Raw genomic sequence first — 17891 nt, 5'->3', positions numbered from 1 at the left:
CGAGCGCCTGGGTGGCTCAGTCGGTTAAGCGTCCGACTTCAGCTCACGTCATGATCTCAGGGTCCGTGGGTTCAAGCCCCACATCAGGCTCTGTGCCGACGGCCTGGAGCCTGGAACCTGCTTTGGATTCTGTGTCTCCCTCTCGCTGCCCCTCCCCTGCTTGCACTCTGTCTCTCTCTCTCTTTCAAAAATGAAAACATTTCTTAAAATTAAAAATAAATAAAATAAAATTGATCGTAGTGATGGCTGCACAACCCTGCGGATGTAATTTACTGAACTGTAAACTTTAAAGAGGTGAATTGTATGGCATTGGATTATAGCTCAATAAAGTTGTTATAAAAAATTTAATGACCACGGGCACCTGTGTGGCTCAGTCGGTTAAGCATCCGACTTCGGCTCAGGTCACGATCTTGAGGTTCTTGGGTTCAAGCCCCACATCAGGCTCTGTGCTTATAGCTCAGAGCGTGGAGCCTGCTTCGGATTCTATGTCTCCCTCTCTCTCTGCCCCTCCCCTGCCTATGCTCTCTCTCTCTCTCAAAATAAATAAACATTAAAAAAAAAATCTTTAAAAATTTGATGACCATAGGGGGGCGCCTGGATGGCTCAGTCAGTTAAGCATCAGGCTCTTGATTTCGGCTCAGGTCATTCATTATCTCATGGTGTGTGAGATCGAGCCCTGCTCCGGGCTCTGCAGTGACAGCACAGAGCCTGCTTGGGATTCTCTCTTTCCCTCTTCCCTCTCTCTTTCTGCCCCTCCCCCGTCCATGTGTTGTCTCGAGAGCTCTCTCTCTCTCAAAATAAATATTTAAAAAAATAAAAAATTAGACAACTGTAACAGTAGGGAACAATAAAGAATTGCTTTTTAAAAACCTCCAATGAATCTAACTCAATTCATTAAGGCTGTGTGTGTGCCTATTAGCCTCAACAATAGAGCAATTTACTGTTGGGACAGAAAATATCCCGAGGATGTTAGAAATGGTGCCAGAAATAAACGCAGGGCCTTCTGCTGGCTCTGGATGGAAACCGAAAAATGCTTCAAGTTTTCAGTAAGTGGTACCTGACGAATCCCCACTCCGTACACTGGTAGAGAAGAACAATGGGGGGCAGAGAAAGTGGGGGGGGGGGGAGGTCCAGCAACAGCTAATACAATTATCCCGTTATCCACGGTTTCAGTTACCCGCGGTCAACCGCGGTCAGAAAATATTAAATGGAAAATTCCTGAAATAAACAATCATAAGTTTTGGATTGCCCACCGTTCTGAGTAGCGTGATGAAATCTCCCGCCATCCTGCCTCGCCCAGTAGGTGAATCATCCCTTCATCCAAGCTGCGTGCACAACACGCCTGTTAGTGACATGACATAGCTATTTGCGTACAGAAAATAAACATAGCGTATATAGGACTCAGTGCTATTACGGTTTCATGCATCCACTGGGGGTCTTGGAACATATCCCCTGCAGATAGGGGTGCGGAGGGTGGGGGGAGGAAGAACCATCTCTGTTCTTTCAAAAACATGCCTAAGGAAGCAGGTGCATGTGACTTAAATAAGGAAACAGTGAAATAGTTTTCATGCAGTGACAGCCTAGAGAAAGGTTGTTCAAGATAATTCCCTTTGTCCTCTCCCTCAGCACATATCTACAGAAGACCTGGTCTGTGCCCAACACCATTCCAGGTATGAAAGTGCCACCGGGAATAGGACAGATCCAGATTCCTCTGTCTCTCAGACTAATAAGTCACTATCAACTACCTGAGTTAACGTGTAACGGAAGAGGATGCCCTCAGACATTTTAAATTTTCTCTAATAAGGTAAAAAAAAAAAAAAAAGAAAAGGAAGACGAAAGTACATATATTTTAATTAATGCAATGTATCTAAAAATTTCACTTCAATGTGTAAGCTATACTAAGAAAAATTATTCTGGGGGGGTGGGGAATGCAAACTGGTGCAGCCACTCTGGAAAACAGTATGGAGGTTCCTCAAAAAGTTAAAAATAGAACTACCCTATGGCTCAGGAATTACACTACTAGGTATTTATCCAAGGGATACAGGTGTGCTGTTTCGAAGGGGCACATGCACCCCCATGTTTATAGCAGCACCATCAACAACAGTCAAAGTATGGAAAGAGCCCAAATGGCCATCGATGGATGAATGGATAAGGAAGATGTGGGTATATGTATATATACGTATACATACACACATATATATACACATATGTACGTATACGTATATATATGTATGTATGTGTATACACACACACACACACACACATATACAATGGAGTATTACTCAGCAATCAAAAAGAATGAAATCTTGCCATTTGCAACTACGTGGATGGAATTAGAGGGTATTATACTAAGCGAAATTAGAGAAAGACAAATATCATATGACGTCACATGTATGAGGACTTTAAGACACGGAACAGATGAACATAAGGGAAGGGAAGCAAAAACAATATAAAAACAAGGAGGGAGCCAAAACAGAAGACAGTCATAAATATGGAGAACAAACTGAGGGTTATGGGAGGGGCTGGGGGAGGGGGGAGGGGCTAAATGGGTCAGGGGCATTAAGGAATCTGCTCCTGAAATCATTGTTGCACCATATGCTAACTTGGATGTAAATATATATAGATGTAGATAGATTACATCTATATATATTTACAATGAATTCAAAAAAATTTATTTTTTTAAGTTTTATTTAAGTAGTCTTTACACCCAATGTGGGGCTCAAACTCATGACCCCAAGGTCAAGAGTCCCATGTTCTTCCAACCGACCCAACTGGGAGCCCCATAATACTAAAAAAATTATTAATGAGATACTCTACAAGATTCTTTTGGAAGAAAGCTTCCAAAATGCCATGTAGCGATGTCTCCATTCAGATGCTAAATTTTCAGAAATACTCGACCTGTACATATAGATTTCATAAAGTGTTTCATCCAACACGTAGATTCATTTCCCCAACCTGTTCAAACACACTAAAGAGTTTTCCAACAACAGAATCAAGTACTGACCTTTTTTTTTTTTAAACTAAAATGGATTGAAATAAGATAAAAATAAAGATTCAGCCACACCGGCCACAACTTCAAGAGCCCCATGTGGACAATGGCCACCACATTAAACAGCCACGGAACATTCCCCTCAGAGCAACACGTTCTTTTGAACAGCGCTGGTCTAGAATTTCCTGCCCGGCCAGAGGGATCTGAGGATTTTCCAGGAGAGAAGACTTAACATGAGAGCAGTCTCTTAGCAAGTGTCCCTTCTGGGGTGCCTGGGTGGCTCAGTTGGTTAAGCATCTGACTCTTGATTTTGGCTCGGGTCATGATCTCATGGTTCATGAGACAGAGCCCCACTGGGGCCCTGCACTGACACTGGGGAGCCTGCTTGGGATTCTGTCTCCCTCTCTCTCTGCCCCTACCCCCCCCCCCCCCGCTCTCTGTCACTCTTGAAAGAAAGAAAGAAAGAAAGAAAGAAAGAAAGAAAGAAAGAAAGAAAGAAAAGAAAGAGAAAGAGGAAAAAAGAAAAAAACGAAAGAAAAGGAAAGAAAGGAGGGAGGGAAGGAGGGGGGAGGGAGGGAGACAGTCCCTTCTCCCTGGTTTTCTCTCACCCATCAAAGCAGGCAAGGAGAAAGTGTGGAGGGGCAGGGAAGGAGGTATCTAGAAGGTTCTGGCAATGCTTCGCAATGCTGATTCTGCGTTCGATCATGAATGTACTTGATCCTTAGTCTCCACATTCTTCAAATGCTCCCTGGTGGCCTATTCTGGGGCCACACATTCTTCTCTGCCTCCTTACCAGTCTTAACCCCCCGAAATTCAGGAGTCCCGTGCCGACAAGCCTTGGGTTTAGGCGTCCGGCCACCACCCACACCGGTTCCGGGCCACGCTGGAAACACAACAGATCGGCTTCCTACTCCAGCACGTCCCGCCGTGTCATCCTGGGCCTCCTCCTCCTCTCTGTGAACAAGGGCAGCAGCGTGATCAAAGCTCTGAACCTGTGTTAGTTCTCCGCCCTGAGCTCACGGAACCAATACCTAGATTTATGAGCTGCAGAATTTAGAATTTGGGCACACGGCAGAATCAGGCATCCTGAAGATTCTCCGCCTGCCCAAGAGGCTGGCTCTTGCAAGTGACTTCCTCAAAGAAGGAGAAATGGGGGGGGAGGGGGGGCCACAGCAGGTGCGAGGCAGCATCAGGAGGCCAGGCTCCAGAACCAACAAGTCGCCCACGTGGAAATAACTGCTGTACTCATTCAGCCAACGTCTGCTGGGCACCTCGGCACCAGGCATCGTGCTGGGCACAGGGATTAGCAAGACAGAAAAGGTTGAAGGCTCAAAGCGGTGACAAGGTGCCATCACAGTAAAGAGACAAACGCTAAAGCAATGAGCTGCACAGACCAGAAATCCTGATGGCCCCGGGCGCGAATCTCAGCTTTGTCGACTGGGCACTGCGTGACCTCGAGTGAGCGATGTAACCTCTCTGGGCTTCGCTTTTCCTGGCCCCCTTGGGCGGGAAAGCAGGTGCACAGAAGGCACATGAGGCAGTAGCAACGGGGAGCAGAATAAACATCACAGAGAAGCAAGCTCAGACAAGATCTAAGGGCCTTCAAGAGGCCTGGGTGAGTGATGAAACCACCCAGGGTCAGGGGCAATTTTATAAACACAGATGTCCCTGGACCCAGAGATCCCTGCTGCAGATAGGTTCACACGTGCACTCAGGGAGGTTTGAGGGTGGACCAGGGGTGGGGGCGGGGACCAGGCATTGTAGTGTTTTCCTGCAAGTTTCTGGTAAAAAATACCAGTGAGAGAAGAAACAGCCCCCAGAGAGGAGACCTGAGGAAGGTGGTTCTCAAGCCCAGATGGAAGGTCCGTCTGGGGACAGGAGGGTCGCTGCACCTCCACAGTGGTCAGGGGCCCCGAGGTGGGTGCTCGGGGACTCGGGGACGGAGGAAGCGGGTAACAACAGCGGACCATCGCATATGGAAGATGGAGGAGAAAATCGTGTACGCAGAAGCCCAGAGGGGGAGAGAAGGCCCCGAAGGGGACACTCGCCATCCAGACCATAATCCTTCTGGAAACTTCTCACCATCTTGGAGGACACGCCAAGGGGATCTTCTGAACAAACCAAGAGCCCACAAGGCGCCGCGGGAGACGGAGAAGTGGAAGGAAGCCCTGGGAAAGATGGACGTGCAGGTCCTCCCTCCCCGGGAGAAGGGCAGACGCCTGGCCTGTGACGTTCGCAAGGCAGGGACATCAAAAGGCCGGAGGAGACCTGCAAATTCCTGAGACCCCGGGTCCACCGGGGAAGATTAAGCTCTGGAAAACAGGCCTGGGGAGGGTAACGGCGGAGGCCACATCTGGAAGAAAGGACCTCGGTGGGTAGCATGTGAGTCAGACACTGCTGGAAATTGCTGGAGGCACAGAGGCGCTAAGTGCCCTGAGGGGTGGGGGTGCACGAGGCTGGAGCGAGGACAAAACACGGCGCACGTGTGGCCCAGACAGATTCTCCACAAGAGGAAAGTGGCGGAGGCTCAGAGAGGACTGTGTCTGCCTCAAGGCCACACAGCAAAGAGGAGACAGAGCTGGGACTTGAACCCAGGACATTGGTTCACTCGGCCCGTCATCACACAGAACTGCAGGCCAGGGGCCTTCGACGGCACACAAGAAGTTCTCACAATCTTCGAGTCCAAACTCAAGGTGTCAGCCGCATCAGCTTCTCCTGAGGCCTCTCTGTGGCTCATAGATGCCTGCTTTCTCCCTCTGTCCTTACAGCTGTCCCTCTGTGGGCGCACAGGTCTGTGTCCTAACCTCCTCTTCTTTGAGGGACACCAGGCATATTGGATTAGGGCCCGCTGTAATGCTCTCACTTTTTTTTTTTTTTTTAATGTTTATTTATTTCTGAGACAGAGAGAGATAGAGCATGAGTGGGGGAGGGGCAGAGAGACAGGGAGACACAGAATCGGAAACAGGCTCCAGGCTCCGAGCTGTCGGCACAGAGCCTGACGCGGGGCTCAAACTCACAAACCGACCTGAGCCGAAGTCGGTTGCTCAACCGACTGAGCCACCCAGGCGCCCCTCTCACTTTTTGTTTTTTAAGAATACATTACTATTTTCGAACGAACCTTTTTTTTTAAGTTTATTTATTTTGAGAGACAGAGAGAGAGAGAGCGCATGAGCGAGAGGGTAGGGGAGGGGCAGAGACAAAGAGAGAAAGAAAGAGAGAGAGAATCCCAAGCAGGCTCAGGGCTCGAACTCACAAACCATGAGATCACAACCTGAGCCGAGATAAAGAGTCGAATGCTTACCCCACTGCCCCAATGCCCTCGTTCTGATTACTTCTTTAAAGACTCCAGGGGCGCCTGGGTGGCTCAGTCGGTTGAGCGTCCGACTTCAGCTCAGGTCACAATCTCGCAGTCCATGAGTTTGAGCCCCGCGTCGGGCTCTGGGCTGATGGCTCAGAGCCTGGAGCCTGCCTCCGATTCTGTGTGTCCCTCTCTCTCTGCCCCTCCCCCATTCATGCTCTGTCTCTCTCTGTCTCAAAAATAAACGTTAAAAAAAAATTTTAAATAAAGACTCCAAATAGTCACCCTCTGGGAGTTGGCTTCAACACACAACTTTGGGGAAAGAGGGACATCACTGAGCCTGTCACACACAGGTCTCTAGGCCACGAACACCTGCACCTGTGCCCTTAGCCATCACATAGGGTTTCTCAAAGTGTGCCATCTAGACCGCCAGCCTGAGAATCGCTAAAGGAGGGAAATGCAGATTCCTAGGCCCGGCTCTAGACCAAAGAAATCAATTATGTCCGGGAGCCAGGCCCCAGAAACCTGCATTTTAAACAAGGTCCGCAAGGTATGCGGGGGGGTGGGTACTCAAGTCGGACAGACATACAACCTACCCCTGGCCCCACCTCCCCAGCAGGGCTTCCCCCACAACGAGTCCCCATTCTTCTGCCCCACATGCCCCACTGAGCCCTTCACCCCAGAACCAACACCGTCGGATGCCTTCTTTGGGGCCATCGACTGTTGCTGGAGAGAACCCCATAAGCATGGTGGGCCGCCCCCAGCAATTTCAAAGAAAGCCGGACCCACACCCATTTTATCCACCTGCGTCCCTGGCTGCTGTGTTTCAGAGCCAATTCAGATCCCAATTCTCACCTCAGTCAGCTAGGGCTGCCCTTCGAAAAGACCGCGGACTGGGCAGCTTAAACAACAGAAATTTGCTCCTCACAGTTCTGGAGGCCGAGAGTCCAAGATCAAGGTAGCCAGCATGGCCAGTCTGCAGGGAGGGCCCTCTTCCTAGCTGGCAGGCTCTCTCTCTGCCTCACGTGGTCTCCCCTTGCTGCATTCGTGCAAAAAAAAAAAAGACAGAGATCTCTCTCCTCCTGTCCTTAGAAGGCCACCAATCCCATCGCGTTAGGGCGCTACTCTTACGACCTCACTTAACCTAAATTACCTCCCAAAAGCTTGATCTTCAAATACAGTCACACTGGGGAGTGAGGGCTTCAACACACGAATTTGCAGAGGTGGGGGCGCCAGGACTCTGCTTCCTGCTCTGGACAGACACATACCAAGCCCTTCTGGAACCTACACTTTGAGCGTGACTTCATTTACCCGTATAGTCAATGCTTCGCTAGAACGCGTCTCCAACGGGCAGACCGGTGTCTGTGGGCACCCAGACGGATACCTCCAGTCTGTACTGAAAGGGAAGGAGGAGGGGTGGATGACGCAGCTGGAGAAGGAGGGATGGAGCCTCTGACCCGCTCCTGGGAGGAAGAAGCATGGGTGACCATGGGCAGAAGGGGGGGACGAAGTGTGCTTGGGGCGCAGCAAGCACATGCAAGAACGCTGAGGCGTATGAGGAGCCCCAAGGGACAGCAGCCCAGAGAGGCGGCGGCTCATGTGCCCGGGGAAGGGATCTAGCTGGCAGCTGCAGAAGCACCCAAGTAGGAAGCAGAGAAATCCCAGTGGCAGCAAAACAGAGGAAGAACCGAACGGGGCACGCTGGCCTAGAAGAAAGGGGGTCTACCGTGGGAGTGGGTGCAAGGACAGAGGCGAGGCCACGGAGACACTGGGGAACTGGTACCCAGGGAGGGGGAGGAGAGGAGGGAGAAGTGAGGGACGGTCCCCGGTGAACGTGGAGAGACCGAGACAGGGCCGGTTTGGGGGTAGTGAGGACAAGAGGCACAGTGTGGGGCGTGTTGAGTCCGTGAGGACTCTGGGGTGTGCCCAGATACCGGTCCGGAGCTTGGGAAAAGAGGGGCAGACGCGGGTGACGTTTGGTGACATAACCGGCAGGAGATGGGACAACCAAGAGGAGAAAAGGGTGGAGGCGGAAAGCACAATATTTAAGGACAGGCAACTAGAGGACCAAAGGTTCATGCCCACCCTGACACCACCTTCTGTACGCCCGAAAGCTCTGGGACATCCAGGCATTAGCTTTGCAGTCGTAGCTTCGCAATCCCAGGGAGGGCATCGTGCATCAACTCAGACGGTCCTAGGAAGCTTCTGCGCCCCTTGGGAGTTCTACCTCCCAGATGGGAAGGATCGTGCCACAGAAGACCCAGGAAAGAAAACCAAAAGAAGTCAAGAAGTCTTGGCAAGACAAAAGGCACTTTGTAAAAAAAAAAAGAAAGAAAGAAAAAAGGCAGCAGGTGGCCTTGATACAATATAAGCACATATAATTCGAGAGGAACATTTCAGAATCCATCCCCTTTCCCATCATCTGCAAGGAACAAGGGGAAACAGAAATCACAGAAACAAGAATCACAGAAAGCCTACAGGAAAACAGTGGCAGCCCTCCTCTCTTTACCCCTTTGTGTCCGAGCACTACCTTTTTCCATGCTGGTAGCAGACAGTTTTTGGAAAGTACCTACATTTTCCAGTCTCCCACAAAGGCACAGGAGAGAAGCAAGAATCTTCCCGCTACCAGGCCGTGCTGTTCCCCGAACGGAAACCTGATGTGACACCCTGCCCTTACGGGATCAGAAGAAAAACCCAGATCCGAAATCAAATTTTAATCCTCCTGCGTCTGCCTCGAGCTCCGACTGGAATTCCTATCCAGTGTGCACGTGGCAACGCAGAACGGCAAATCTTGCCTTGCTAGAAACAAAATCCCAAGAGCGCACGCTGGCACCAGGCTTAACGGAACAGGAGAGACCCCCTCCTTGAAGCAAGGGCCAGGGGGCTGGGGCCATCTCACGAACTTTCCAAGATGTAACCAAGGATTTCTGCACAGATTTAAAAAAAAAAAAAAAAAAAAAAAAAAACAGGACCCAAGGGGCATATGCGTTCCACAAGATTCCACACGGGCCCTGAGAAACCCAAATGCACAAATTCTGAAGTGTCGTGATAGGAAACCACCCACAGGCCATCCTCAGCATGTCTGCGGACTCCCCTGGAACACAGAATTGGCAAACACCATTGTCCCCAGGGGAAACACAGTAGGGTCAGGCTCCTGCAAGCCTCCGGCCCCGTATGTTTTTGTCAACTGATCAAAACACAACCTTGTTTTACATACGTTTCTCCTTAAATACATCTTACGTAATATACGGTGTTGATCCGCTGCCTGTGTGAATCACAGCCAATAGCACGAAGCACCATAGCGCCTGCCTGAGCTGAGCTCATATAGCCACATATTTTCTCCATGAGGTGTATCAGGCCTTCTTGCATTTACTCCTGCACTTACATGAAATAGCACGTCAACGCTATGGGCAAGGCCCTTTTCAACGGCAAAATCTCCAACGAAAGGCACAAAAAAATGTGGGAAAGTGTGGCACTAAAATACGTCGCGAAAAAAAAAAAAAAGACACTTGGTTTCATCTTCGAGGATCGTATGAATCCACAATACCAGAGCTAACCAGCTGCGAATGGGCTGGTTCGGCGATTCGAATGGTTGGGTGCTCCGTGCAGGTCCAGGAGGAACCACAAGAGCGCACTGGGTCTTGATTGTAGGGTTACGAGTTAATTTTAGCGACCAGGCAAATTCCCAAATAGGGAATCCGTGACCAATGAGGAGCTATGAGCGCGCAAATTAAGACTACCAACCCATGTTAGGGGCGCCAGGGTGGCTGATTCGGTTGAGCGCCCGACTCTCGATTTCAGCTCAGAGCATCATCTCATGGTTCGTGAGTTCGAGCCCCGCATTAAGCTCTACGCTGACCGTGGAGAACTTGCCTTGGATTCTCTCTCTGTCCCTCTCTCTCTGCCCCTCTCCCGCTGCCTCGGGATTCTCTCTCTGTCCCTCTCTCTCTGCCCCTCTCTCTCTGCCCCTCTCCTACTCTCTCACAATAAATAAACTTGGAAAAAAAAAAGTCAATCTTAAGAATATGAATTCAATTACAAGACACGTTTTAAAGTCTAAGGAGAAAATGGTAACTTGGAGAACAGATCAGTGTTGGCAGGATTCGGGATGGAGATAATGTGCTAATAAAGGGGTGTCTGGAGGGAATTTGGGTGATGGGACTGTTCTGTATCCTAGTTGAGGGGTTGGCCACACAAAACTCTATGCGTGGGTTAAAAGTCACATAATTGTGCACAAAAACAACAAAACAACAACGCTAAGATACAAACTAACAGCATCGTCACCTCCCAGAATAGAAATGGAATCATTTTAGGGACAACGTGCTGAAGGGCACTTTTGTTTCTTCCCCCTCTACGTTTTTGTAAATTTCTTTGCAATGAGCATGCATTACTTGTCTTTTTTTTTTTTTTTTTTTTTTTTTTTTTTTTTTTTGGGACAGAGAGAGACAGAGCATGAACGGGGGAGGGGCAGAGAGAGAGGGAGACACAGAATCGGAAACAGGCTCCAGGCTCTGAGCCATCAGCCCAGAACCTGACGCGGGGCTCGAACTCACGGACCACGAGATCGTGACCTGGCTGAAGTCGGACGCTTAACCAACTGCGCCACCCAGGCGCCCCCTTTTTTTTTTTTTTTTTAATGTTTGTTTTATTTTTGAGAGAGAGAGAGAGAGCATGAGCAGGGGAGGGGCAGAGAGAGGGACACACAGAATCTAAAGCAGGCTCCAGGCTCCGTGCTGTCAGCACAGAACCCGACATGGGGCCCGTACTCACCAAACTCACCAACTGTGAGATCACGACCCGAGCCGAAGTCGGAGGCTTAAGCGACTGAGTCACCCAGGCGCCCCACTTGTTATTTTAAATAAAAAACCATAAATAGGGTCTGACTGCAAATCATAAGCCAATATAGGTATTCTCAGTAGAAATCAACACAACGTTGTCTTGAAAATCTCACAGCAGACATCGCTTTCGAGTTCCAGACACAAAGCCGACAGCAAGGGATCCTCATTCAATGCCAAGATGACTGTTCACAGAAATAAATCCTAAGACCATACACGTGGCTAAGTAGGGAACATCACTGTTACTTTCTCAGTGGAGAAAGTGGAACCCATGTACTCGGGGAGCCTAGCTTTCTTTAATCCATCTTTCTCTCTATAGGGCCAAAGTATGACTATCCTTCTGGGCCATGTGATTGCAACTACTCAACTCTGCCATTAGGGCACAAAAGCAGCCATCGATGATGCCAATAAAACTTTATTTATAAAACCAGGCGTGGACAGACAGGATTAGGCTGTAGTTTGCTGGCCGCTGTTCTAGAAGGACTATGGCTATACGTAAATTAAAAACTGGGCTGAGGGGGCGCCTGGCTGGCTCAGCCAATAGAGCATCTGACTCTTGATCTTGGAATCGTGAGTTCAAGCCCCACATTGGATATGGAACCTACTTTATTTATTTATTTTTTTTAAACTGGGCTGAGAGTGCTTGGCAGTGGGGATTGGCCCTCCATGAAGAAAGAACTAACATCTGAGCCCCGGAGGGAGCAGAGAGGATGGAGGGAGCCAGGTGCAGGTGAAAAGCCAGGCGGGAAACGGTCTTCTCCTGGGAGGGAGGAGGCAGTGGAGGACCCAGAGAGGTCAGCTGGGGTGAGGCGACAGGAGAGCACTTGGGAGGTGAGGCATTACCTTCACCGGAGCCACTGGCAAAACAAAGCGATGGAGACACAAGCCAGGTGCCGTGGGCAGTGCAGCGGGCAAGAGGTGAGAGAGAGGGTGGCGGGGGCCCACCAGGGGAGGCCTGGCAGGGGAAGGCTGGAGGTGAGCGGTGGGGAATGAGGTTCAAGGGAGTATGGAGGGTTTGTAGGTCAAAAAGGGAAAGGCTCCCGGGCAGACGGGGCTCCCGGAACAGAGAGGAGGGCTGGGACCCCCAGCAGGTAAATGTCCTAGACAAGGTAAAGGTTATCTCCCTGAATGTGGCTGTTCTCAACTGGGGACAGGCTGGCAATGTCCAGAGACACTTTCAGTCATCACGACAGGGAGAGAGGAGGTGTCACTGGCGCATTGTGGGTGGAGAGACCAGGGACCCTGCTCAGCCTCTCGCAATACGCAGGACAGCCCCCCACAGCCAAGCCCCATCACAGCCCAAACGGTAAGAGCACTGAAGGTGAGAGGCTCTACTCTGGCCAGATTAAGAAGGGAAGCCAATGGGCACCTGGGTGGCTCAGTCGGTTGAGCATCCGACTTCGGCTCAGGTCAAGATCTCGCGGTTTGTGGGTTCGAGCCCCCCATCAGGCTCTCTGCCATCAGCACGGGGCCCGCTTCAGATCATCTGTCTGCCCCCCGCCCCCGACGCCACTCCTGCTTGTGCATTCTCTCTCTCTCTCAAAAATAAACATTAAAAAAAAAAAAAAACAATGGAAGTCCATGATAGAGAGGGGTACAGTGGGAACCCCCAGGAGCTCACCTCAATGACCTCTATGAGTGAGTGAGTGAGTGAGGCAGAGATAATGGGCAGGTACCCAGGAGAGAGGCAAAGGTTGAGAATAGACTTTTTTTTTTTTAATGTTTATTTATTTCTGAGAGACACAGAGCGTGAGCAGGGGAGGGGGCAGAGAGAGAGAGACACAGAATCCAAAGCAGGCTCCAGGCTCCGAGCTGTCAGCACAGAGCCCGACGCGGGGCTCGAACTCACGAGCCGCGAGATCATGACCTGAGCCGAAGTCGGATGCTTAACCGACTGAGCCACCCAGGGGCCCCCTAGTCCTTCATTTCTTAAAAAAATCACATGCACCCCCACCCCCACCCCACTCCGGCCAAAATGCCCTACTGGTTGACATTAGAGATTAATGACCCGTAGGGTTTCTTGCCATTTCCAAACCTCTGAGGGGGCATCACATCTCATCGATTCGATAGGATTTTGTTAACCATTACTACAGGCTGGGGTGGGGAGGCTCAAACCCAAGAGAACAACCTTTTGTTAAGAAACCAGTGCTCTGAAGCCAGGCCAGCTGGGGTACTAAACCCACCCCTACTGTCCTGGTCAAATTTCCTCACCTGCGGAAAAACGGATACGAAACCTTACCTCATCCGGCCGTGGTGAGGATTAACGGAGATTATATATTCCAAGCACATGGAACAGCACCTGGCAAGCGTTTACCCTCATTAGTACATGTTAGTTAGGTATTAGCTGAACAATAAAAGACCCATGGCTTGAAGTCCTGGTGAGAACATAAATATGAGCTGAATCAAGAACAAATATTTCAACCACACACCTTCTACGTGCCAGGCGCTGTTCTGGGCTCACGAAAGAAACAGAAGCCTCAGGGTGCCTGGGTGGTTCCGTGGGGTAAGTATCCCACTTCGGCTTAGGTCATGATCTCGCGGTTCATGAGTTCGAGCCCCACGTCGGGCTGTCAGCACAGCGCCCACCTGGGATCCTCTGTCCCCTTCTCTCTCTGCCCTCCCCACCCCCAACTTGTGCACACATGCGCACATACTCTCTCTCTCTCTCTCTCTCTCTCTCTCTCTCCTTCTCTCTCAAAAATAAACACTAAAGAAGAAAGAAAGATACATAAGCCTCCACCCTTGTGGAAACTGCAAACGTGGAAAGAAGTGGTAAATCCATCTACTGGCCCCTGGAAGCCCAGGCACAAATCCACAATTACCAAAGCTACAAGGAACAGAAGAGCAGGGAACCACATGTACATGGGTGCATACGCACATACATACACAAAACCTGGAACAGGTCTAACATTGGTCTTGGATTTTCTGAACAAGAACCCAAAGCCATAGTCACCCTTCTTGAGAGCCCACCGTACCCCGAGCACCCTGGCCTCGGAGCCACCGCATAGCTGAGACAGGTGCTCAGCAAACCTGGGTTGTCCCCCCCCAGAGCCTGTGTGTGTTTTCTCACAGACCTCGTTCCCTTCCAGGGAACTCAGGAGCTTCTGTTCCTTCCCTCCCCGACCCCTTCCTCATCATGACTGATTTCCTTTTATGGAAAATTCTGAAAACATAACCCAACAGATATTTTTAAAGTGGGGCCTCCGGCACCAGTCGGGAAACTCCAGCCATGTTCTCTGAAAGGATTCTTCATTCCTTGCCCCACAGCTGGAAAGGACTGCCATCAAGCCCAAAGAGCTGGAGTTGGTTTTTGCCTCCACTCCATCTGCTACCAGCACGGGGAGGCCCAGGAGGGAAGTCCGTGGGTGGGGCGGGGCCTGAGAGGCTCACCTGAGGTGAGAGACCTCCCTGGGCTGGCAGGTAAAACTCCTTCAGGAAGGGCAGACCTGGAGGGGGAGGTGGGGGCCATGGGGAGACACGGGACATCCAGCAGCAGTCCAGAGCCTAGCCTAGCCAGGCCACCAACAGAAAGGTTCGAGTTCTCCCTCCGGCACTGACTTTAGGGCAAGTTGAACTGTCTCCTACCTGAGCCTCAGTTTGCTCCTCTATGCAATGGGCAAACAACAGTACCAACCTCCAGGGGCCCGTGTGAAGGTCCAGGGAGATAAGCCGGGGGTATTTGGTGGCACTAACCATAATAATCGTGATAGAGCCGCCAGGGCTTCTGCTACAACAAAGGCCCGGTTGCCAAGGCGCTAGAGTTTGCCTCCGGACATCTGGAAACGGCACCCGAAAGTGTAAACATGGGTCTGAAGTGCGGGTAGCCACGGGCCTAGATCTAAGGAGGGGGGTAGGATTCTACAATTCCCCCGCCTAGGACATCTATCCGCGGGGACCCCAAGGGACCCTCGACTCTGGCTCCAAACCGTGTGCGCCGCCGGCATTCGGCCGCCTGGACCCGGAGACCCCACTTCACAGGGGACCCAGGAGGACGCGTGTCCCGTCTCCGGAGCGAGCCGAGGTCGCAGAGAGCCACACACGGGTCCGAGGCGCGCTCGGGAAAGGCACCCGCAGCGGGACGGGCACTGGGGCAAGGTTCCTCCGGCCCGGGGCCCGCACACGGCGCGCGGAACCGCGAGCCCAGGCGGGCAAAGGCCAAGGTCAGCGGCATCCCGCCCCGCGCGGGGCCCAAGCTACCTTCCCGGCCACGCGCACCGCGCCCCCCCCCCCCACCCGACACACGCGCGCACCCCGAGGAGGGCTCTGGGTCCCCGGCGGTGGGCTCCATTTTGGCAAGGGGCGCCCTCCCCACCGCGCCGCTCCCCGCCCGCTCCCGGACCCCCAGACTCACCCTCTCCGGGGTACAGGTGGCCCGCGGCGCCCAGCAGCAGCGCGGCCACCGCCACCAGCAGCGGCGCGGTGGCCGCCCCCCGCCCAGCCCCGGCGCCCATGGCTGCTGGAGCGCGGGGTCCCGGCGGCTCAGAGCGCGCGGCGCCGGCCCGCGGGGGTCATGCTCCAAGGCGGCCGCCCGAGCGGCGCTGGGGGGGACGCGCGTCCTTCTCTTCCACGCCGGCGGCCCCGCGCGCCGCAGCCCCCGCCCGGGAGGGCCCTCGGAACGGCCCCAGGAGGGGCGCGGGGCCTCGGCCGCTACCGATCCGGCGGAGGCGGCCCCGACCCCGGACCGCGGCGGCCCGGGCCCCGTCCGCGACCTCCGGGTCCGGAGCCCCCTCGCTGCGCCCCGAGCGCTCTGGGCAGCGATCTGCGAACGCCGAGACAGACGGACGCGCGGACGGGCGGGCGGGCACCTGGGCCGGCGAGTGGCGGGCGGGCGGCGGGAGCGAGGGCTGCTCGGCCGTAAACAACGCGGCCCGTCAGCTGGGCCCCGTGCGGGTGGCGGGAAAAGGCGGCGCGGATCGGCACCAGGAAGGGACTCGGCGCCCTGGAGAGGCCCGGGAGGGGAGGGGGGAGGCCCGGGAGAGGGAGGCCCCGCCCCGCCCGGCCCCGCCCGCCGGCCTCCCCGCCCCGGGCCCCCGCGCAGGACGGCCCCCAGCGCGTTCCAGCCGAGGGGGCGCCCCAGACCCCCCGCGACCCGCGTCCGGGAGCTTGGGGGCGCCCCACATGCCGGACCCAGCGACACGGAGCCCTTTTTTAATGTTTCTATGGCTATCTCCTTCCCTTGGACTTTGGGAGGCTCATTTTGATTTTTTTTTTTTTTTTTTTACTATTTCATTAAAACGCTATTTATCTTGGTCGCGCGGGTTTTCGGGACTCCCTTAAATGTTGCTCCCGCGTCACCCTGGTCCCAGTCCTGCCGGCGCGCCTCGTAGTAGACGCGCGCGGGCGCCCCCGCCCAGCGCCAGGGCCCTGGGGACAGCCGCGTGCACGCGCGCCCAGGGCGCTCGGTGTGCTCCGTGGCAGGGGTGACGGGAGGTGGCCTGAGGCGTGCGGCCTGTGGTGGAAGTTGGAGAGAACGTGCAGAAGCTCGCCAGAGAGCAAACGGGGCCCTGCAGATCCCGGTGACAGCACAGGTGGACACGCCCGATTTTCAACGCACAGACCCAGCGTCCGGGGGCGTCTGCGTGTCCAGCAAATGCCGTCCGCGAATAGGGCTCGATGGTGGTCCAGCCCTAAGTACAGGAAAGCCTGAGCCGAGTGGAGTCTGGCTCCCCCTCCCCTCACTTCCTGTGCGGCCTTGGACTCGGGACTGGACTCTCGGCCTCCGCTGCGTAATGGATGTAACAATACCTGCGCGTCAGACTTGAGGAGGCGCAAGGCAAGAGAAAGCCCGAGACAGCACCCAGCGCGATTCCAGGAGCGGGGCGGGGGGCGGGCGCTCATTCTTCCCCTTGTCTATGAAACGAATATTCGTTGGCCAGGAGCTGAGCCCACGGTCCCTCGAACACGCCAAACCTACTCCTGCCTCCAGGCCCCTACCCTGGCTGTTCCTTCCGCCTGTCCCTCCGGTGCCTGTTTCCACCACGGTGCTCCAAGGAACCTTCCCAGACCACACTTTGCAGATGCCCCCGCGCCTCGTCCCTTTGTTCCCTTTTCTGTCATTTACATCGCACCAGCGCGTCCTGAAATTCCTTGGGGTTTTTCGTGTATCTTCTCCCTTCCCCGTGCAGCAGGAATCTGCCAGCCTTCACTACGTGTCACTCTTTACACCCAGTGCCTAATGTATCTGTTGCTTAATAAATATTTGTTGAATGGGAGAATCAACATGCAGTAAGTAATGAGGATTTACAGTGAGCAAAATAAACACACTCGGGTTCCTCACAGTCTGGACCCCGGAGAGGGCCCTTGATGAGACAATGCTGGGGCGTAAAGTGGGGGGGGGGGGGGGAGGTAGGGTAGGATCCTCTGAGGAGGTGAGTTGGAGCTGAAATCTGAAGGTGAGGAAGGAAAGGAAGCCAAGGAAAGCCAAGGAAAGCTCGAGGAGGTGATCCAGGCGGGGAGACCAGCATCTCCCATCTGCCTGAGCCAGAACACAGAGAAGGGGAAGAGCCTTAATACACCTGGTTAAGGGGCGCCTGGGTGGCGCAGTCGGTTAAGCGTCCGACTTCAGCCAGGTCACGATCTCGCGGTCCGTGAGTTCGAGCCCCGCGTCAGGCTCTGGGCTGATGGCTCAGAGCCTGGAGCCTGTTTCCGATTCTGTGTCTCCCTCTCTCTCTGCCCCTCCCCCATTCATGCTCTGTCTCTCTCTGTCCCAAAAATAAATAAACGTTGAAAAAATAAAAAAATTAAAAAAAAAAATACACCCGGTTAAGCC

The 17891-nt window shown here is 53.1% G+C and overlaps 1 protein-coding gene across 2 annotated transcripts in view; it reads right to left on the bottom strand.

The window, feature by feature from the left end:
- Positions 1 to 15573, bottom strand: part of INSR (insulin receptor) — a 139762-nt gene extending 124189 nt beyond the window's left edge. For both annotated transcript variants that reach the window (XM_030299196.1, XM_030299201.1), the window contains exon 1: positions 15474 to 15573. In XM_030299196.1, the coding sequence (XP_030155056.1) occupies positions 15474 to 15573 (100 nt within the window). The remainder of the gene's footprint in view (positions 1 to 15473) is intronic.
- Between the last annotated feature and the right edge of the window lie 2318 nt (positions 15574 to 17891).

The sequence above is a fragment of the Lynx canadensis genome, chromosome A2 (assembly GCF_007474595.2).
Source record: "Lynx canadensis isolate LIC74 chromosome A2, mLynCan4.pri.v2, whole genome shotgun sequence".
Lineage (NCBI taxonomy): Eukaryota > Metazoa > Chordata > Mammalia > Carnivora > Felidae > Lynx > Lynx canadensis.
This window is presented reverse-complemented; position numbering and strand designations above follow the sequence as displayed.